The 22,266-nt window shown below is 45.2% G+C and overlaps 1 protein-coding gene across 1 annotated transcript in view; it reads right to left on the bottom strand.

Moving 5' to 3' along the window:
- Positions 1 to 22,266, bottom strand: part of LOC147427896 (transmembrane ascorbate ferrireductase 2-like) — a 68,950-nt gene that overhangs the window by 8,719 nt on the left and 37,965 nt on the right. Inside the window, exons 2-3 of the mRNA XM_086496537.1 lie at positions 14,444 to 14,492; positions 14,159 to 14,358 (exon numbers count right to left, since the gene is read on the bottom strand). Coding sequence (XP_086352663.1) covers positions 14,159 to 14,358; positions 14,444 to 14,492 — 249 coding nt within the window. The remainder of the gene's footprint in view (positions 1 to 14,158; positions 14,359 to 14,443; positions 14,493 to 22,266) is intronic.

Genomic DNA, 22,266 nt, shown 5'->3' with positions numbered 1-22,266 from the left:
TGACAAATCACATTCAACATTCATTCGGATCTCAGACCATGATTTATCGGCAACGCAATCAGCAATCGCATCTAGATCCACTCAGGACCTCATAGATCCCGATTGACTAGTCCCTATCACAACCATGTCTATCGAGATCATTCAGACCAAAATGCTGCAGTCATTTCATCTATCAATTCCTACACTTAATCAAGTCAAGAACAAATCAGTATCATATTATCGGGAATTCCAGTTCATAAAGTCATTACAGCAGAATATTGTCAGCTCTCAGTATCCCTAAAGCTCAAAGAGACATCAGTGACTCTAGTATCAAAAAATCGAGGCATCTGTTGACAAAAGAGCGGAGTAACTCCCCTCTTGTGCATACCCGCTGCACCAGATATCCGGCCAAGCTAAATTCGGGATTCCATTTGGAATAGACTGCCAAACCAAAAGCTTCAAGGTAAAGATTCACAGTCTCAGGAGTATCTGCTAGGTCCTTCTTCTCCATCCACTTCGCATCCAATGCAGGATAGTTCTTGAATTTAACCAAGAAACGCCTTATCACTTTACCCTTAATCTTTCTGTCTTTATGTGCCAATATCTGTTCTGGAACAAGGATCTCCTCGTTTTCTTCCAATGCAGGATAGTTCTTGAATTTAACCAAGAAACGCCTTATCACTTTACCCTTAATCTTTCTGTCTTTATGTGCCAATATCTGTTCTGGAACAAGGATCTCCTCGTTTTCTTCCACTTCGGGTTGCTCATCAGGCTCCCCATCTTCAGGCACCTCGCCTTTAAAAGGCTTCAAGAGACTCACATGAAAAGCATTGTGAATCCTCCAAGTGTCGGGTAACTTCAGTCTAAAGGAGACATCATTTATCTTTCGGAGATCTGGAAAGGTCCGTAGTATCGCATACTTAGCTTTGGAAAAAGGCTCTCCTTTCCCTTTTTCTTTCGCAGGCGTGCCCTCTCAAAATGTAAGAGCACCCAATCGTTCTCCTTCAATTTCAAATCGCGACAATGGCGATCTGCTACCTTTTTCTGTCTTTCTTGAGATTTCTGCAAAGCTTTGTGAACCTTGGCAAAAGCCGTGTCCAAGTCACGCGTATACTCGTCGGCTTCAAAAATCTTATCTTTCGTGCTTAGGAAGGGTGGAACCTTCGCAGCACCTTCAATAATCTCAAATGGCGCCTTCCCCATCAAAGAGTGTATCGTGTTGTTGTAGGCAAATTCCACAAAAGGTAAAGATTTTTCCCATTGAGTTTTTTGATATAAGATGTAAGATGTAAGACTTCAATGAATCTAGTACCACTCAATTGGCAATCTCGGATTGCCCGTCAATCTACGGGTGGAAAGATGATGAGAACTGCAACCGCGTGCCAATGTTCTCCCAAATAGCCTCGTGAATCTAGGGTCCCTATCAAAGACAATCGTCTCGGACATGCCATGTAATCTGAAGATCTGGGCCACAAACAGTCTCGCTAAGTAATCCAGCTTGACTGTTTTCTTCACTGGAATGAAATGAGCTTGCTTGCTAAATCTGTCAATAGTAGTCCAGATACCATCATGACCACTCTGTATTCTCGGGAGATCAAAAATAAAATCCATTGCAATACTTTCCCAGGGGCGGGTGGGTATGGGCAAAGGCTGTAACAATCCCTGTGCTTTATGCCTGTCAAACTTGACCTTCTGGCATACCAAGCAACTGCGCACAAACTCGTCCACATCCTTCTTGAGTCTCAGCCAAAAGAAGTATCTCTCTATCCCTTTCAAGGTGGTAGCAATGCCACGCTGACCCGTAAAAGGTGGACAGTGGCATTCGGTCATAACCTTTTCCCTCTACGGCTGTGTAACGCACAACATAATTTTCCTCATCAAGTAGCCATCCCTAAAGAAATATCCCCCTACTATCTTCCCATTCCGTATCCGAGTGAAAATATCTACAAAATCTGTATCTATGGCATACTAATCGACTATATCCTCGAAGCTCCTATGATGTATTGCGGAAATAGCCAGAACCAACGGCTCCCGGGACAAAGCATTTGCCACCAAATTCTTTTGTCACTGCACGCGGACAATCTGAAAGTGAGACTCTGACAAGATGTTCGCCCACCGCGTTCGCTTTTCCGATAGCTGCTTCTGTGACAAGAAGTAGCGTAAACTATGATGGTCTATGAAGACAGTAAAATACGCTCCGAGTAGGTAATGTCGCCACTGAGTAAGAGCATGGATAACCACCAAACGCTCTTTCTCATAAATCTATGCTATCAATTCCGGGCTTGAGAAAAATCAGCTCTCGTAGGCAATGACATGGCCTTCTTGCATTAAGACCGCACCTAGACTACGACCACAAGCCTCATAATATACTTCAAATGACTTCTGCAAGTCCAGCAAAGTCAAAACTAGTCCTGTAGTCGATTTCTTTTTCAATGTCTGAAAGGCAGTCACCTCTGTGGGTCCCCACAAGAAAGGGACTCCTTTCTGTGTCAAGATATGCAAAGGGGAAGCAACCTCTGCAAACTTTCTAATGAACCGCCTGTAGTACGAACACAAGCCCAAGAAGCTTCTAACTTCATGGACATTCTTCAAATCGGGCCAATCACGGATAGTGTTTATGTTGGCCGGGTCCATCTGCACTCTTGCTGCTGAGACAATGTGTCCCAAAAAGTCTCTGGTAGGAAAAACTCACTTTTCTTCGCATTAATCACCAACTTGTGATCTCGTAATGCCTGAAAGACCTGAAGCAGATGTTCTCTATGTTTTGTCTCATCCTTGGAGAAAACAATGATGTCGTCAAAGAAAGTGCCAACAAATAGTCTGTACTCTTGAAAAATCCTGTCCATCAGTCGGTTAATTGTCGTCGGAGCATTGGTTAGGCCAAAAGGTATCACCAAATACTCAAATAACCCAAAAGTCATCCGAAAAGCTGTCTTGTAGACATCACGCGATTCGGATCTAATGATATCCACTCTTCAAGTCAATCCTACTAAAGCACGAGGATCCCTGTAGTCGGTTAAGAATATCATCGATCCTAGAAGTCGGAAATCTGTTCTTGATGGGTGATTTTGTTGAGAGCTCTATGATCGATGCACATTCTCCAAGAAACGTCTTTCTTCAATACCAACAACATTGGAGAGCAGTACGGTGAAGTACTAGGCTGGACAAGACCCTTTTCCAAGAGGTCTTTCACTTGGTTCATAATCTCTTCATTCTAGGCTCGGCTCACACGGTAAGGTGGCCGTTTCGGTGGTGTGCTTCCAGGTCTCAGATCAATAGTATGATCCTCAAGACGAGCTGGTGGTAACTCGCCTGGCAGGCCCTCTGAAAAGCAATCGGCATGAGTGTGGAGAAAATCTTGGTGTTCTTTATCAAGTTTAGACATATTTGTCCTATCCTCATCATTCAACTCTTTCAAAAAGATCGAGTAAACAAACAGAATGGATTTCATTAATTTTGAAACGGCCAAAGCCGATACAATAGGGACAGACTCGCTCTTAAGTTTTACATCAAGTACAATAGTTCGGCCCTTCTCTGTAGTCAAAGTCACTTTTCTCGCCCGATAGTCGACCACGACGTTGTTCTTGTGGTACCAGGGAATTCCCAAGAGGACATCACAACCTTCCAAAGGCATTATGTAGAAATCCTCATGCCCCAAATACCCCTGACAATGCAACTGAAGTTTGCCAATGACACGTGTAATGCCTACGTCCCTTCCGAGTGCCGCTAGAACTGCCTCTGCTAGTGGTCCCATCCGATCGGGTGTGATCAAGAGCCGCGCCGCCAATTCAAGTGAAATGAAGTTGGCCTTGGCTCCTCCATCAAAGAAGATCAAGGCTTCTTGGGTTTTCACTTTGCCCCATGCTCAGCGAATTTCTGTACTCTCGTCCATCGTGCTTGGGTCAGTACCCACGCAATCTGGAACCAAGCCTGTTTTCATCTTGCCTTTTCGTCCACATTCCTCGGCTGCTTTCGAACCCTTTGGCCTGTCTTCATCCTTGTCGTTTTGTTCTTTCTGTGTCTTTTTAGGGCACTTCGCGGAGGTATGCACAGTTCCCCGCATCCAAAGCACTTCCCCTCTTTGATGTAGAGAGCTCTCTCTCGAGGAGTGAGTTTGAGTCGTGCATCCTTTTTTTATTCCCTGGGTTGCTCTTCCTCTTTCTACTTTCATTGTTCGAAGTCTATTCGGTCCTTTGCATCATGATTTCATCTGTGCGGTAGATCAAACTGCCTGAGTGAATGGCAAAACCCCGTTTCGCATGACTCATCAGTTCCTGAATAGAATCTTACTTTTGCTCTGAGCAATGATCTCGGATCTCTGTAGAAAGACCCAAGGTAAACCGCTCAATCTGTTCTTTGAACAAGATCTTCTTAAATGAAGAGGCTGGTAGAAAAGAGCTCCAGAATCTCTCGCCATATGCGTCCAAAGTATCCTTCTTCGTCATCCGAAGATGGTTCCAAGCAGTTCGTATGTCTCGTTCGTACTCTCGAGTCAACCAAGAAGAAATAAAAAGCCTTTTAAATTTCAGCCATTTAACTCGCGCTGTCTTGTTCAATAGAAGCGTGGACCACCAAGTTCGAGCATTTCCCTTGAAGTAAGAGGTAGCCCTCTGAATCTTGGAGTGCTCTGAGTAACGCCCTCTAGAGAAATCTATGTCAAATTGCTGTATGAAAGCCAAAGCCTTCGAAGCATCTCTATAACCAGAAAACGTGTCAAATTTAATTGACTATCCACCTTCCTTAAACTCTCGAACTTTCTTGCTTTTATCTTCCAGAAAGCCATACTGGTTGGCTTTATAAAAATTCTTCTTCTTTGCATAAAAGCTGCTGCCGTCAGAGTCCGAACTATCCAAAGACGAGTCCTCTATAGAACTGTCAACCACTGGGCAAGATTTAGACTTCTTTGTCTTTTTCTTTGCTTTTTGCTTCGCTTTTTGCCTTTTCTGTCTTCTTCGCTCGAGTCAGAGGAGCTAGAAGAACTCGAAGAAGAAGAAGAAGAAGAATTGGGTACTCCTTCAAATCGAACACGCTTCTTCTGCTTTCTTGCCAATGCAAATGTAAACTGACAACCCAAATAACCCGGGAAGTCAAATCCTTTCTTTTGCTTTTTGTCGTGCTTTTTTTATTTGTTCCGTGCGTCAAAAAGCTGAGAAATCCGTGCATCAACCACCTCTTCTAATTCTTGCTCTGTATACATCCTTGGAGTAGGTGGTTTCTTGAGTGTCGGTTTTGACGGGTGGTTCTGTGGTTTGCCGCCACTGAAAATGCACCTCGTCGAAGGAGGTCTGGCTCATAAATTTTGCAAATTTCGGGTCCTTCGCAAAATTTAGCATCGTCTTTGTTGCATCGTCGATCAATCGTCGATGCTCCATCTCTTTGAGCTCCGCCTGAGTAGGCCGAGACGAGCCATACTCCTCGCGTGAAACCTCTTCGTGATCTCTTCCAAGTTCCCGCATCTCCGGATGCAGAGGAAGTCGACTGATCTCTTTCTGAAGCCATAAGTGCCGCGTAAAAAGGATCGGATTTCCCGTTAGGAGAGAAATCGGCCGTGCTCTGATACCACTGTAACAGACTTGGACACTCCAAGTCGAGATTCTACCGCAACACCACAAGAATTCACTTCAAAACAGTTCACAGTTCACAATTGATTCGACACTGGCCCGACGGAGTTCCGTGCCTAGAGATATTGGCCCCAAAGTCTGGCGCCCCTTTCGGTATTTCATTTTGTATTAATCTGCAACTCAAAGTACAAGGGAGTGGGAGGCTCTCACTCTCAGACTCTGCGTCTAGATGCTCTGAGAAGTGGGAAGCCTGCCCACTTATTTAAAGATTACAAGGGATGCCCAAAAGCAGAGCCCCAAAAGCTGCCATCTTTGGCTTAAAATAAAAAGGAAAGCCCAAAAGCTTCCAAAACTTTGCGTAGAATTCTCCTTGCGCAAAAATAAAGCAACACTTGCGTAGCTTTTTCTCAGCCCAGCCTGCGTAGGCTTTTTCGTACACTGCCCAGTGCTCTTGCCGCTGCAATTCGCGGAGGGTCTGTACGGCATGCCACGTCAGCATTTTCCCCGCGTTTTGGGCTTTGCCGTCAGCCAAAGAATGTGTGTTGTGTGTGTGTGGGCACCACGTCTTACAACTGAAATCTGCAAATCTGCTAACTGCTGAATCCTGACACTGTGTCGGTGATGACGCGACATCGATGCACTGAAAACGCAGATGCTGAAATCTGTGGACAGCGGGCTGAAACTGAAAACGCTGGCTGATTTGACCGTGCGGCGAGGATCTGCTACGGGTAGGTGAGATCTGCGAGGCTAGGGGCGGGATCTGCTGTGTCTAAGTGCTGAAAACTGAAAACGCTGATGCAAGGGCTGATCCAACGCCGGAAAATTGCAAAATGCTGATGCTATCTGCATAATCGCCTAGTCTGATCTGCTGAAAAAACGCTAGGCTGATTCTATTGCAAAAACGCTATGCTGATTTGCAATCTGCTAACACCATCTGCTGGGATCTGAAAACGCTGGCTGATCTAGAATCCAAAACGCCAGGCTGTCTTGTAGCTGAAAACGCTTAGTCTTCTGCCGGTCTTGCTGAGAAGGTGCACTACCAATTGCTAGAAATCTGCTGCCTCTTCTGCCAGAAAGTGCTAGTACTAGGTTTTTATTTATACCTGCTTAGCAAAGTTGCCCTACCCAGTTTTCCAACAAGTCTCTTATTAATAATAAGTGAAAAATGGATAAAATAGAGAAAATGGATTCTGTGCACTGTAAAATGCCCATGATGGGTACAAACTGTAATGCTGATGATCATGCTGTGTGCAACCAAAGGATATGCAACTACTCTGAGTGTCTGGACATGCACGGCCTGCGCACAGGCTCACAAAGGTGCCAGAATACTTCCTAAGCTGACCTGAACTCTGGACCTGAAGTAGCTTGTCCACATGCACATAGGGTTAGATGTGCACGTGACAGCCAAGGGGTGTCGTTAACAGCAACGTTAACTCAATTGATTGTAGATTAAGGAGTTTTAATCTCCCTTTACAAAAGCTAAGCCACATTAAGTTAGACTCCACTGAGTTCGAGCGTTCGTCGATGCTCTGTGTTGATGAATGTAAAGTTTTATACGATTATGAAGAAGAAAGCAACGGCGAAGCTCTCCCTATGCTTGTCTTGCTCGCAAAAACTCCTCCTTGCTCACTTCCTTGCTCCCAAAGTCTTCTTGCTTGCAAAAGACGACTCCCTTCCTCACAAAGAACGCCTCTTGCTTGCCAAAAACTCCCTCTTGCTTGAGAGAGAGAGGCCTCCTTGGTTGCCAAAAGAGTTCTTTTTCTCTTTGCCCGTATCTCCTTCTTTTACTCCCCTTCTTTCCTTATTTTTAGCTTGCCCTTTTGCATGTGCGAGCACCTCTCTATTTAGGCTTGCTTGGAACTCTAGATTACCCCCCTTGAGGGTTGTTAGAGCCCCTCATGGGGTTTAGTCCCCTCAATGAAAAAAAGATGGCCATTTGATGGCGGGTGTGTGAACCATCGCCTAGGCGGACGCGCCACATCATCATCTGCTTCCTAGCGCCGTCGATGGGGTGGCAAGAGCTGTCTGAGCTGATCCACACACGGCACGGCAGCGCCGGAAGCAGCGCCTGGCGCAAGCCCTCCATAGCCACTAGAGGAGAGGACTCCCTCTCTCTCCCCTTTGCTTGATCAAGTGAGAGTCACGGCACAATACTTACAGTGTGCTAGTTCAGGTTTTTGCACCCCATGTGGGTTATTCGTGCTGCCACGTGGCAGCTGTATAGCCCTCAGCCTCTTAAGGCTTCTCGAAACCACCACATATATTAAAGAAAAACTTAGTTTTTCTCCCCAGCTTCAACCATCTGCAGATTAATGCTCAGGAACTCGATGACCGAGCCGTCAAGCCCAGTGAAACTCCATCACCCTGACTTCAAACTGCTTGGCCTTCCAGACCCGCCAACCGAGGCAACCAAAACCGAGAGAAGTTATATGGTACCTCACCGTTAATAACTGACGTCGACTTCAACTCGCATTATCTTATTGATCCGCACTCCGATTGACAAGCCATAAATTCCTATGGCCTTCACTTGCCACATACTTTGCATACAAACCCTGACGAGGCTGCAAAATCTTCTGATGGCACACCAACCAAGGCGACCAACCTGGCACAGAACTGCCCCCCCCTCCCCCGATGAAACTTTATTTAGCAATATCTTGGAAACCGAAGCTCCAATTCCCGATCTGAAAAGCTCGACATGCATCATATGATGAGCACTTCAGGTCATGTACTCGCTTCATCTCCGATCTTCCATCTAAGGTTGCCCAATCCCGTACAAATCTGCAAACCCCCATAACTTCTCATCGTAGCTCCAATCGACGAGCCGTAAAGACAAGTCTGTAGAGCACCTCGAGTACTGTACTTCTAGTCTATAAACTCCCATTTGTGATCACTTCAAGCATACTATCTTTTAGCATTAACAGGATAACTTTTGGCTCTTTAAAGCCACATCCGGCATACATTTAGCATAGAATTAGCTTGTTATCAAGCCCTGGTCAACAATCATGTGGACTTCAATCAAGCACAATGTGCATCCTTCTGATCTTTTTCCCATCATGGAAGCGGAGTTGCACGACATCCACCCCCTCTGAACCTACACAACCTCCGGTCTATGCCAACTGCACTTAATCAGCATTATCAAAAGCATCATCAAACACATCGTCCGATGCATACATATCATTGTCTTCTGGAGGTTGATTTGAAATGAGATCTTCAAGAACAATCGCGCCTTCTTGCTTCTTGAACAACTTAATCATTTTTCCTGCAATAGGCACCTTGAGCACAGTGCCATCAAGCTCACATAACTTATATGTTGAATTATTATAAGCATGTAGCATCACATATGGTCCAAACCATCGTTTAACCATCTTCCGCATAGCAGTATACTAATTCTCCAGGCTACTGTCATAAACAAGTACCGAGTCGCCATCTTTGATAGCATAAGGTCGTAGTCTATGCTTTCCATCGAATGCTGCTTTATTCTTCAACCTTGCCTCCTTTAGCTTCACTTTAGCCTGCTCAATATCTTCTTGACGCCTCTCAAGTTGGCGAATACGTAGAGCAAGCAAATCTTCTGTAGACATACCCTCTTCCCATGGCAATATAGTCCAAGACATAACCGCCTCCTCTATAGACATATTGGGTTTTTGCCCGTACATCAACTCATACGACATAAAACCTGTAGCAGAATTGTGTGTAGTACGATCAGCCCACAAAGCAAATGGTAAGAGTTTAGGACAATCACCAATATGCCCTTCGCATGCTTTGCTAAAGCTTTAACAATAGACGGATGCCCTCTTTCGCTTTTTCCATTACCCTCTGGATTGTATGTTGTAGTGATAGCCAATTTAATGCCCAAACGAGCAAAGAAATCATGAGCTTCATCTGCATCCAACTCTCCTCTATCAGCAATAATTTTACCAACACATCCGTATCTGGAAATCACATCTTCAAGCAAGAACTTGCATACTGAACTGGTAGCTTTGGTATGCAAAGCTCTGCCTTCAAGCTGGTTAGTAAGATCTTCTCTGGAAAGAACAATGTATCTCATTTGCAAAACACCTACTAGCATTGTAATTAGGTCCACCACCCACTTGTAATGCATGGTGGGGTGCAATCCATCTCGATGTCACACATTAGAATATTGTTCGCATGCTAAGCACGTCCCACAAATTGAGCCACATCTTTATACATACCTTTCCACCAATATCGGTCCTTGATCTTGACAAAGGTTTCCCACACTCCTCTGTGTCCAGCTCATAAGCTCTCATTAAACTCTTTTATAATTTGTTGTTGAGTTGCTTTGTCACAAACAACCCACTGCGGTATGCCTCCTGGACGCTTTGGCTGCTTCCATAGATGTCCATTCCTTAAAAAGTAGCCATAGGCCTTTCTCCTGATCCTCTTATAATCTTGGTCACTCCATCCTTCTTGTCTAGTGAGTGTGCTGAGGGAGCGGCTAATCATAAGTCACTCTCCCTCGTAGAATTCTTTAGAAAATACTTCAAAAACATGAGCAATAGCACCACAATCTCAATATAAATAAGAAGTGTAGAACTTCAAGCCACCATCAACACTTGTGGTAAGCATCTCTTCTTCATCTTCAAACCTGGCCCTTGATAACAAATCTGCAACAAGATTATCCCTACCTGCAATAAGACAAAATTCAAGGTTAAGAGATTTAATATAGGCTATCCACCGTAGCATGGCAATGTCCGGAGTAGAGCAGTTTGCAATCATCCCTATTAGTGGCAAGCAATCTGTCTCTACCACGACTGACGCACCAATAGAAACTTCTTCCCAAACAAACCTCTTTCCTTTCCTTAGCAATTGATAAAGCACCTCTGTAACATGAGCAAAATATAGGAACCAAAATCATTTGGTATATACGCTTCCTTTTGATGATATCAATAATCTCTTCATGGAACTCGCGCTTGGCAATTCCCAAGGTATCGAGCTCCACCTTGCTATTAAGAATGCGCTCTTCAAAGACCTTCTTTAGATCTGTAGCCAATCCAATGTCAGATTTGAGCTTACAAGAGGGTCCCCTAGGCTTACCTTGCTTCTTGTTCTTTGGCGCCTCCTCCATGACCACTTGGAGAGCAGATTTGGAAGCACGCCCTTCCTCTTTCTTGCTACTAGATCTTGTTGCCCTTTTGGATGTCCATGCATTGTCTTCATCTGTTTCGCTTCTCTTCCACCATAGCCTAGTTAGCTTGAGACTTAGAAATAAATGCATATATCGAAAGAGAATCCACTAAGTCAGTCCACCCCGTGTTTCCTGGTATGCAGTTCCCCATCTGACGTGATTTCCCATAAGTCAACTTACCTGCTTCTATTGTCTTCAAAGCATGAGGCCATAGCTAGCCCTTAGGACCTGCACCTTTATCATCTCCCATTTTAAAGACCTGCTGTCCATATGTAGCTGCTTCCACAAGACCAACATTATGTTGCATTTCTACTACTAACTTCTTCATTCCACCTCTTCCAAAGTTCAAGCAAAGCAGCTCACCTGTTGCCCTTAGATGGAATCTTCTTATCTTTCCAAAAAACCATGTTTCCTTTGTAAGCTTCATCAAAGTCATCACACTCCTTCAGTTTTAACATATCTATGATCTTCATTGTCGCACCACATGCATCAATCCCAATTTTTGCGCGGAGGTTGCTACTTAGGCTCAGAGGTAGATCCCTTTGCAGCTAATCCTTCAAGTTTCACAGCTTTTGGATTCAAATTTAATCCTTGAATACCTTTCACCAGTTCATAGAGAACGGGCTCCTCCACCTTGGGTACTGTTGAGAATGATCTCTCCTTAGTGTCCTCTTCAACAACATCCATAACATCGGCTACAATCAGCTTGTCAACCCTCATCTGTCGTTTCTTCAGTGACTTTCTTCCAATCAGACGGTAACCCTAATTCACCTGTTGAATCTTCCAACAATTGTACCAAACTCTTCTAAATCTGCGGATTAGCAGCTTGAATAAACAATTCAACCTTCAAATCCTTCATCGAACGTTGCTCTGTCGAGGATAACTGGTCAAATTTCTTCTCAAATTCTCGTAACAGCTGGTGTGCAGTTAGATTTTTATTCTTCTCCCCCACTTCATGAAGCTCTGTCTGGTTACCCTTTGCAAATCCTTAAGAAAATATTCCTCCTGTAACATCTTCTTGAATTCTTGCCAATTTGGTCCTTGAGTCGCCTGAATCTCTTTAATTCGGCCCCTAAGTTCTGGCACCGCAATTAGATGAAATCTTTCCACTGCATTTTGATCAACAATTCCATTATCTTCCATTGCCTGCTTATAGATATTGCAAAATTTAGAAATATCTCGACCTTCAAACCGCAGCAATCTATCTATAATCGTTTGTCGGGCTTTACAAATCCACTCTTCCAAATTATACTGCTGCTGGGCAGCTTGTTGTTGTTGCATACACGCTGCAAATTGTTGCATCACCTGTCGCATGGATACCTCTTGCGGTGTAGACATCTTTCTCAGTAAAAATTTCCCACCCCGGCTTTGTTTCGCATTGAGTTCACCAAGTTGTCGGGGGATATAGGGTTCAAAAGGCGATCCAGGTTAGCGTCGGGCTGCTAGCTGTGGGAAAAGAGAGAGAAAAGGTTTACCACACAACACAATAGAGTAATAAGTGCTTGAAAATGCAAATGGAACACGAAACCAAACCGAAGTACGATTGCCAAGGGGTGCCGTTAACAACACCGTTAACTCAATTTATTGCAGATTAAGGAGTTTTACAAAAACTAAGCCAAATTAATTTAGCATGCACTGAGTTCGAGCGTTTGTCCATGCTAGGTGTTGATGAATGTAAAGTTTTATACGATTATGAAGAAGAAAGCAACGGTGCATCTCTCCCTATGTTTCTCTTGATTGCAAAAACTACTCCTTCAAAAACTACTCCGTGCTCGCTTCCTTGCTCCCAAAGTCTCCTTGCTTGCAAAAGACGACTCCCTTCCTCGCAAAGAACGCCTCTTGCTTGCCAAAAACTCCCTCTTGCTCGAGAGAGAGGCCTCCTTGGTTGCCAAAAGAATTCTCTTTCTCTCTGCCCGTATCTCCCCCTTTTACTCCCCTTCTTTTCTTATTTTTAGCTTGCCTTTTTGCATGTGCAAGCACCTCTCTATTTAGGCTTGCTTGGAACTCAAGATTACCCCCCTTGAGGGTTGTCACGACTCTTCATGGGTTTAGTCCCCTCAATAAAAAAAAAGATGGCCATTTGATGACGGGCGTGTGAACCATCGCCTGGGCGGACGCGCCACGTCATCATCTACTTCCTAGTGCCGTCGATGGCAAGAGCTGTCCGAGCTCATCCACGCACGGCAAGGCAACGCCGCAAGCAGCGCTTCGCGCAAGCCCGCCATAGCCACTAGAGGAGAGGACTCTCTCTCTCTCTCTCTCCCCTTTGCTTGATCAAGTGAGGGTCACGGCTCAGTACTTATAGTGTGCTAGTTCAGGTTTTTGCACCCCATGTGGGTTATTCGTACCGCCACATGGCAACTGTATAGCCCTCAGCCCCTTAAGGCTTTTCTCAAAACCACCAAATATATATTAAAGAACCTTAGTTTTTCTCCCCAGCTTCAACCATCTGCAAATTAATGCTTAGAAACTCGATGACCAAGCCGTCAAGCCCGTTGAAACTCCATCACCCTCACCTCAAACAGCTTGGCCTTTGTCAATTTCCGACCTTCCCTTACCCGCCAACCAAGGCGACCAAAACCGAGAAAAGTCATTTGGTACCTCACCCTTAATAACTGACGTCGACTTCAACTCGCATTATCTTGCGGATCCGCACTCCGATAGACAAACCGTAAATTCCTATGGCCTTCACTTGCCACATACTTTGCATACAAACCCTGACGAGGCTGCAAAACCTTCCGATGGCACACTGACTAAGGCGACCAACTTGGCACAGAGCTGGCCCCCGATGAAACTCCAACTAGCAATACCTTGGCAACCGAAGCTCCGATTGCCGATCTAAAAAGACCGACGTGCATCATATGCACTTCAGGTCCATGTACTCACTTCATCTCCGATCTTTCATCTGCAGTTGCCCAATCCGGTACAGATCTGCAAACCACTTAACTTCAAACCGCAATAACTTCCTCACTGTAGCTCCAATCGAAGAGCCGTAAAGGCAAGCCTGTAGAGCACCTCGAGTACTGCAATTCTAGTCTATAAACTCCCATCTGTGATCACTTCAAGCATCCTATCTTTTAGCATTAACAAGACAACTTTTGGCCCTTTAAAGCCGCATCTAGCATACATTTAGCATAAAATTAGCTTGTTATCAAGCCCTGACCACTGGTCAACAATCATGTAGACTTCAATCAAGCACAATGTGCATCCTTCTGATCTTTTTCCCATCATGGAAGCGGAGCTGCACGACAACGTGCCTGCAATTGTATGTCTTTTTTCATCTATCCTTCTTCTCTTGATCTTTCCCTTGAGTTTACTTCTCCTTGTAGTTTCCTTGAAGTTTATGAGTACGCTATGACCACAGATAATAAGACACATGCAAGTACCTATAGATCCTCCCCAGCAGAAGCCGCACACATGCACACACACACACGAATAAACAACACTTGAGACAGCATATAGATTACCATACCTGGAGTCCAAACAGTAATACAGTTGTAATTCCAAGCCAGGAATGCAAACTGTAAAAGTTATCTATCCCTTTAGCATTGTGGAATCTCAAGGCTGCCCATATCCCAAACACAGCCATCCAGAAACCCAGCCCTTGGATTGTAAGGTGAACCGCCTTCTTGTAGCTCTTTGTGCCATGTACACCCCTAAATACCAAAATTGCTGCGACAAGAAAACATAAACCGTACACATTCTTTCAATCACTAACACTTGCAGGAACAATATCAGGTAGTGAAGTATGGCTTACCTTCACTTGTCAAAACAATGTACCCGACAACCATCAACACTGGGTGAGCCTGTAAATTGTACAAAAAGAAGATTATGATGAGAAACAAATAACGAATAATTACACACTTAAAACAATTAAGAGCTTCACTCACACTAAAACAGAAAGTTCCAGAAAATGAAAAATAGCCCCTGAGGCAGTCAACAGTATAAAAGCACAACCATCCAGGCACTCTAGGATGAATGTGTTAAGACTTTGGCATCTCTCTGGATTTGTCCAGACAGTCCCCATATCTCGTATGGACAGGGTCACAGGTGATAGGGACAGATGGCTGTATTGTGGCTGTGCGCAGCTGGCGCAAGGTAGACTTATTCTATGTCGGGTCATGTGTGACCTAGTATACCCCGGCTTCCCGCTCTGTCCATAGCCTAGTAGCCTCCTATAGGCTTGGGATATTTTATCTTAGGCTTGCCCTGTTTTGCCCCTAGGCCCTAGGAGCCTATGATGCCCGTTTCCAATATTTATCATGTCATGGTGTGGGTCAGGCAGCCTCTAGGAGTATATGTGAGGGCAGGGGGTACCTAGAGGCAGTGTGTGTGCTCATCAGATTCCCCCGAGGGCAGCCCATTAGGACACCTTAGGGAAACCCTATAGATGGGACAGCCTGGCCTTTTTCCTTGGCAGCAGCCAGCGTTTTTCCGTGCAGCTTTAGGTTTAGGGCAGCCCCTAGGATATATTGTGGATACCTTGTGGCATGGGCAGTCCCTCATGATGGGGGATGAGCAGCCAGGTGATCTTCCGTAGTCTTTTCTCCTCAAGGCACCTGTTCAAACCCGATCCATGCAAAGGCAAAGCATCTGAAAGATTGTGCATGCCTAGGAGAGCAAAGAGCCTTAGTCCTTTTCATAGTAGCCATGAGTTTCAAAACGGGTTTCAGAGGTTTTGGGAAGTTTCAGTCCATGTCTGAAATGCTGTCCGAAAGGTTTTGTACACAACTTCACCATAATCCTTACAACCTCACCATAAATGTCGACAAATATCCATGGACACTAAATGATCATACACATTGAACAGCATGTAAAAGTCCGATATGAATAAGGTGTATTATGTGCTAGAGAACTCATGGATTACTTGAAACTCCAACCTCAAATAGAATAAATGGCAACAACATCAATGAAAAATTTTCTCTTCAAAGATATGTGGAGTTTTAGAATCGTTTCCCCAAAACCTTTTGTGGAAGAAACAGGTTCCTTGGCAACTATGGTTCTTTTAAGGGCACCATACATGGCAGCCTTGAGGCATGTGGCTCTCTCCCCTATATCAGTCTTGGGTGCCAGGAGGAGATACAACAGTGTTTTGTTCTTAGAGCAAGCTATGGTTGATGCCCATGTTGAGGCTGAACCAGAGGTCTCATGTGCAGGAGCAGAAACAGGTTCCTTGGCAACTATGGTTCTTTTTAAGGGCACCATACATGGCAGCCTTGAGGCATGTGGCTCTCTCCCCTATATCAGTCTTGGTGCCAGGAACCATGTTTTGTTCTTAGAGCAAGCTATGGTTGAAGCCCATGTTGAGGCTGAACCAGAGGTCTCATATGCAGGAGCAGAGGGCAGTAGTAGTTTTCTGTGCCAAGGGTCTATCCATCAAGGGCATTTCACATCTATGCTGGACCACCCTTGAGCACTTGTATATGCAGCTTTGTTATCAGCATGGAAAGCCTTTCCCAGATTTCTCTCTTGGAAATTGTCAAGGCCACCGTGGAGAGGACTCAACCAAGAAAGGATAGACAACCGAACCCCACCTCCAGGGAGTCAAGGAGGAACTCAAAAAAGGGTGGGTGGATGCCATGAAGGAAGAGGTCTAAGACATGCTTTTAGCAGGACCTCAACCCACCGCCGCCCCCCCCCCCCCCAACTCAAGCCACCATCTGTACATAATTCGCAGCTACAGAAAATTCTACCAAAAAGAATTAAAAACTAAATACTATTACAGGGGCGAGGAAACTTCAGCAGATGCAATGAAATTACGGAGTAAATCTTGTGCTCGGCTTAGCTTTGTTTAGCATGTATGCCAAATGTAATGCTCTTTCAAGGGCTTGACAGGTTTCCACATCAAGAAACCGTCTCTTGTAATGCATTGTTCGTAGGTTTTTTTCAACAAAGCAAAGCAGAGCAAGATCTAGATCGTTTGGACAGATGGAATGAAAAAGTATCTTGGGATGCTTGTCAAAAACGGAAAATGTGGAGCTTAGAAGGGTCGCTCAAAGTCATTTCAGAGAGCAAGTTCGTAATTGGGATTTGCCCAAAGCAGCATACGATGTGTGTTCATTTTTAGGTCTGTGTCAAGCATATAGTTCGCATATAGAAAATTTTGCACGCATTGCAACATCAACGACTGATGTTTTGAAAGAGATTAAAACTCGTTGTCAACGTGTTGTCTTGCCCGAGGTACCATGGAGGCTTTCAAAGATTTTCAAGGTTGCCATGACTGAAGCTCTGTCTCATCCTCACCTCTTGGGATGACCCTCTCGAGGTATAGACAGACGCAAGCAACGTCACCATAGGAGCTGTGCCGCAGCAACATGGCCTAATTACTCAATGTACAAAAAGAAACTTCTCTCTATCATTCATTCTCTAAAAGCATTGGAAGCATATATTGTATAGTAGAGAATTTATTGCTCGTACTAATCATCAAGCCCTCAAATGGCTCTTGTCTATGTCTAGTGCACATTGGAGTGACCGCTAGGCAAGGTGGTCTCAGTTTTTTGAGCAATTTGGTGGTTTGATTGAAGATGTTCCTAATAAAACTAACCCCGTTGCAGATGCGTTAAGTCACGAAGGACAAATCTTAGCTCTTGAGTCAAGTTCCACGGTCTCCATTCAAGGAGTATCTTTTGACAACATGAAAAATCAATATCCAGATTCCGAGTTCAATGGTTGCAGGCTCTTGCCGTCCAAGGACCTAGCAACTATCTCATTTGAGATGGTCTCTTGTATTTTCATCACTGTCTTTGTGTGTTACCTTCTCTAGGCAAGCTATATTGTCCGATACACATGATGCACTCACGGGTGGGTCCAGAGGCATGAATACCACTTTAGAAAAAGTAGAAAGATTCTTTTATTGTCCTAATATGCAAAAAAGACGTGTTTAAGTATGTCACACGGTGCTCCATTTGTGATGTCACATGCACATCTAACCCTATGTGTACGTGGACAAGCTACTTCATGACAAGGGTTCAGTTCAGTTAGCTTAGCTTTTGAAGAGTGACAAGAATCCCAAGAAAGAAGAGCTTGTCCAGACTCCCCTTGTTTCTCTTTTCACTCATTGAGAGCGGACCGTGCACTTAGCGACCGGCCAGTCGACGTGAGGTGGGAAAAAGCAACCTTGGTGTGAGCGCATAGACCTATTTTCCCTATTTTAGCCAATTTTCACTTATTATTTTTAAGTGACTTTTGTTGGGAAATTGGGTAGGGCAATTTGACTCAACAACTATATAAGTAAACCTAGCGCTAGCACTTTCTGGCAGAAGAGGCAGCAGGAACACCTTGTTCAACAAGCACCTTCTCAGCAAGACCTTCCCGGCAGCAAGCCTAGCGTTTTTCATCAGCAAAAGCCCAGCGTTTTCAGCCATCACTAAGCCCTGGCGTTTTTGCATTGCAGATCAGCCCGGCAATAGCAAAACAGCAGAAGCCTAGCGTTTTTGCATCAAGGACCCAAATCAGCCCCTAGCCTTTTTGGATCTGCACAGCAGCCTAGCGTTTTGCATATTCATCGCGACAAGATCATCATTAGCATCAGCGTTTTCAGTTTTCAGCATCAAGACTCCGCACCGCAAGTCCCGAACCTCGCAGATCTCACCTTCCCGCAGCGGATCCTCGCCGCACGGTCAGATCAACGAGCGTTTACAGTTTCAGCCCTGAAAACGCAGATTTCAGCATCTGCATTTTCAGTGTGTCGTCGTCATCACCGACATAGAGCCAAAATTCAATAGCTAAAGATTTGTAGATTCAGCCATTAGCATTTTCAGATTTCAGCCCGTCTCGTCGTCATCGACATCGTCGGCGAGTCCATAGCATTGTAGAGATTTGTGCAATCAATAGTAGACCGCTCTCGCCATAGAGAGTGGGGCCTTCAGAGGAGGGTTTGACAACATTCTGGTGTCGTATTCTTCTCTCTGTATCTCTCAATCTTAGCATTTTCATTCACAGTGTTTGCCACTTTGTTTGTAATCATTTGCACTCTCTCACTAAAGGAACGGAAGGCTCTCCCTTCCGTAAGTAAAAGGAACCTTGAGCATAGTTCGGAGCACTCAACTTGAGCAAAGTTCAACATTCACATCCGTTGCACCTTACACAAGCAAGGTCTTTTGATGTCGCTGCCTATTCCTGAAGGCCCATTCCAGGACATTTCCATGGATTTTGTGACTAAACTTCCACCTAATTTGCATTCAAGGACGTTTCCATGGATTTTGTGACTAAACTTCCACCTAGTTGCATTCAAGGAACACACAACTTGTTGTAACAATCCTTCATCGTTTCAACAAGTTTTGCATACTCATTGCCACAGTCACAACACAAGATATAGCCAATTGTTCATTTAAGCATCAGTATCCTCTTTGTAGTTTGCTAAAGTCGAGTGTCAGATAGAAATGTCAAGTATACATCCCATTTTTTGGCAAGCACTCTTAAAATATTTTGGTACTAAGTTGAATTTCTCCTCAGCTATAATGTGCAACGGAAGTGATTGACGATGAATGCTCAGGAAGGGTACTCAGTTCGTACTCAACGTTCCTTTTACTTCATGAGAGAGTTTCCGTCTTGATTGTCTAGCTAATTTTGAAAAAGAGAGTTCATAAGCTTGTTTTGGAAAAGCAAGGCGGTCGGCTAATTTTGGAGCACACCCCATTTGCCATGCAGCACAGCGTAGCAAAGAGCTACACTGCCTGATGGCTTTATCGTACCAAGCAACAATTGGACTACATAAGAAGGTTTTTTTTCCAAGAAAAAGATCCTTCCATTAGTTGATAAAACTGCCCATAGGGCTACAAACCGCCTCTACTAGAGAGGGCTATAACAAAGGCATGGGGAGACTCTCCCAATGAGTAAACAAAATATGTACAATGAGGCTAAATCACTAAATGGGAGGAGGGAAGAGCCACACAAGTGGCCGGTAGTGCCATCTGGGTCCACCCTGGACCATGGAGAAGAAGAGCCCTGGGCGCCAAAGTCGCAAGAAAGCCTCTCTACGCTTCCGCATGCGGTCGGAGCTGCCCTAAAGTCTCTCAAACTGACCCCTGAGAGTATGAATCAGCTTCAATCAAAATTCACGAACAGTCTCTGTCGGTGGGACAAGGCAAACCTCGAAGATGCGGCAGCAGCGGGTCCGCCAGATAAACCAAAGTGCCAAGCCACAGATGAGCTCCCAGCACACCTCTCTCATTGCACCACTCCTGGGGGGTAAGCTCTGTGGCAGGCTGAAGTGTAGGTCGGCCCCCTTGAATCACAATCATCCTACAAGTGGAGGCTAACTCAAAATGGAGCGCAGGACCCATGAGGGTGGACTAGGCTACAGCACCCCAAGTGAATTGTTGCGCGGTGGAAAGAGCTAGCATCAGTCAAAGTACTCGAAGCCAAACCTGTTGTGCCATGGGGCAATCCCACAGACAGTGACGCTGACTCTCCAAAGGATGGTCACAAGTTGCGCATGCTACCGACAAGCCACTATATACTAGCAAGCTCCCCACTATTGTAGCTCTATGTGCAGCTAGCCACCATAACAAAGTGACTCGCCTGGGCTGTCTGGAGTCCCACAACCGCTCCCAAAAACCTGACAAGAACTCAGTTGTGAAACCCTCCTCCTGCCAATGAGGTGCTGCAACAGGACGAGCCTCTCTTCGTGTTGCTAGTATGTGTCGCCTCAGTCGAACCGTGTACTGAAGGAAGGGGGTCTCCGGGTGACCGGCTGAAGAGAAGGGGTCTCTCCAAAACCACTCTCTAGGGTCCCACTGCACTCGTGGCAGGAAGCAGCTCTCCCAAGCCCAAAGCCGCCAGTGGCCTGTCTCAAGATCTGATAGGTCAGGATCTATGACACACGTCCTCCCATAGATGCCCACTGCACGTATCCTGAAAAAACAGCACTCTCCTACCTGAGGAGCCTCTACGGAGACTGTGTAAACAACCCTCTCCCTGGAGCTCAAAGAACATGGGGGGTACGGCCTCTGAGCAAACACGAACTGCGATGAGGACCTCAAGTCGAGTGGAGGCCCCCATCCATTTGGGAGCTGTTGTCTCTAGAGGGGTGATCCACTCAGCTGGTAAAGCCTCTGTAATGTCCTGGCACATACTTTGCACCCCTCTCATGACTCCTAGCTGGATGCTCTGTGTCTCCTCGGGCAACCTTGAGAACTGAAGCCAGTCGCGCCGAGAGTGCGGGCTAGGCCCTCTGCCATGGGACCCCAAGAAACATGAGGCCTACTACCAGCCAAGTGGCCTCTCTGAGTACAAACCATGGGGTTCCGGGTTGTCTCAAGCGCTACTCCATGCAGGTGGCTGGTGCTGCTTGAAACCGGCCCGTAGGCGGGTAGACTTTGGCTTTCACCCGAAACTTTACTTTAGACTTTAGGACACAGAGAAACTTTGCAACCAAAAACCTGTAACGGGAATTGACACTTCAAACACACACGGCTTGGAAGCTAGAGCGCTATCAAGCAAACGCCAACAAGTTGTTGGCCCCAGAAACTGGTGCCCCTTTTGGTATTTCTTTATTCTTAATGCAAAGAAACGATCCGATCACTTTCACCTAGCTCCGACCAAGCTGTTCGGACCTGTCCATGGCTGTGATTGCAGATTTTTGACCCAATTTCGCCAACATAACGACGCAAAATCCTTGTAGGTCAAAAGTACACGCCTAGGACGCTTTTCCCCGCATTCTGGAAGCTTTACGGTGAGCTGCAGGTCAATTTTCAGTGTGCTGTGGTATTATTAGTCAAGGGATGTTGGAAAAGATGCCGTGCTCGGCAATGCCTTGGTTGACACTTATGCCCATTGTGGTGTACTCCAGACAATCAAGAAGGTTTGGGCTGTTTTCAGCAGATATGCCCAACAGGGTCAAGCCCGAGAAGCTCAGGACTAGGAAGCTTTGGACTGTTTTCAGCGGATGCATTGTGCAGGCGTGTCTCTATAGATGCAAGCTACTACGCTTGCATCTTGAAGGCATGTGGTAAGATGTTAGGCAAGAAGATTGTGGTGGCAGATGCCTTATCTAGGCAACCACATGTGGCAACTGTCTCTATTGCTTTTCAGCATGAGTTAGATGCGATACGTGATCAATATGTGACTGATGATGATTTTATGATGCTCTTCTTAGAGGCTTACATCCAGAGTATTACGTTCTAAAAGATGACTTTTTGACACGACAGGGCAAGCTTTGTGTCGCGAAGATTTTAAGAAAGAAGATCCTTATAGAGAGTCATGCTCCACCTTATGCTGGTCATAAGAGGTATTGACAGTTTGATTAACGCTATGAAGATGTATTTCTATTGGCCTTCTTTGGGCAAGGATACAGAAAATTTTGTCAAGAGTTGTTTGGTTTGTCAGAGAGTATCGAGGAAACCTTCTTGGTCTACTTCATCCCCTCTTGATTCCTTTGTCTCCGTGGGAAAGCATTGCCTTGGACTTCATGTTTTATAATCCGAGAACTCGGTCTGGGAATGATGGTGTTTGACCATCATTGATCGATTCAGCAAGCAAGCACATTTCACTCCGGTTCAGAAGAAGATTACATCACAACAAATGGCTAAGATGTTTTTAGTCCATGTCTTATGTATCATGGGATGCCAAAGTCTATTG

This window comes from Adiantum capillus-veneris, chromosome 23 (assembly GCF_014529385.1).
Source record: "Adiantum capillus-veneris isolate H3 chromosome 23, ASM1452938v2, whole genome shotgun sequence".
NCBI classification, from domain to species: Eukaryota; Viridiplantae; Streptophyta; class Polypodiopsida; order Polypodiales; family Pteridaceae; genus Adiantum; species Adiantum capillus-veneris.
Note: the sequence above shows the minus strand (reverse complement) of the source record. Positions and strands in the feature narration are given on the sequence as shown.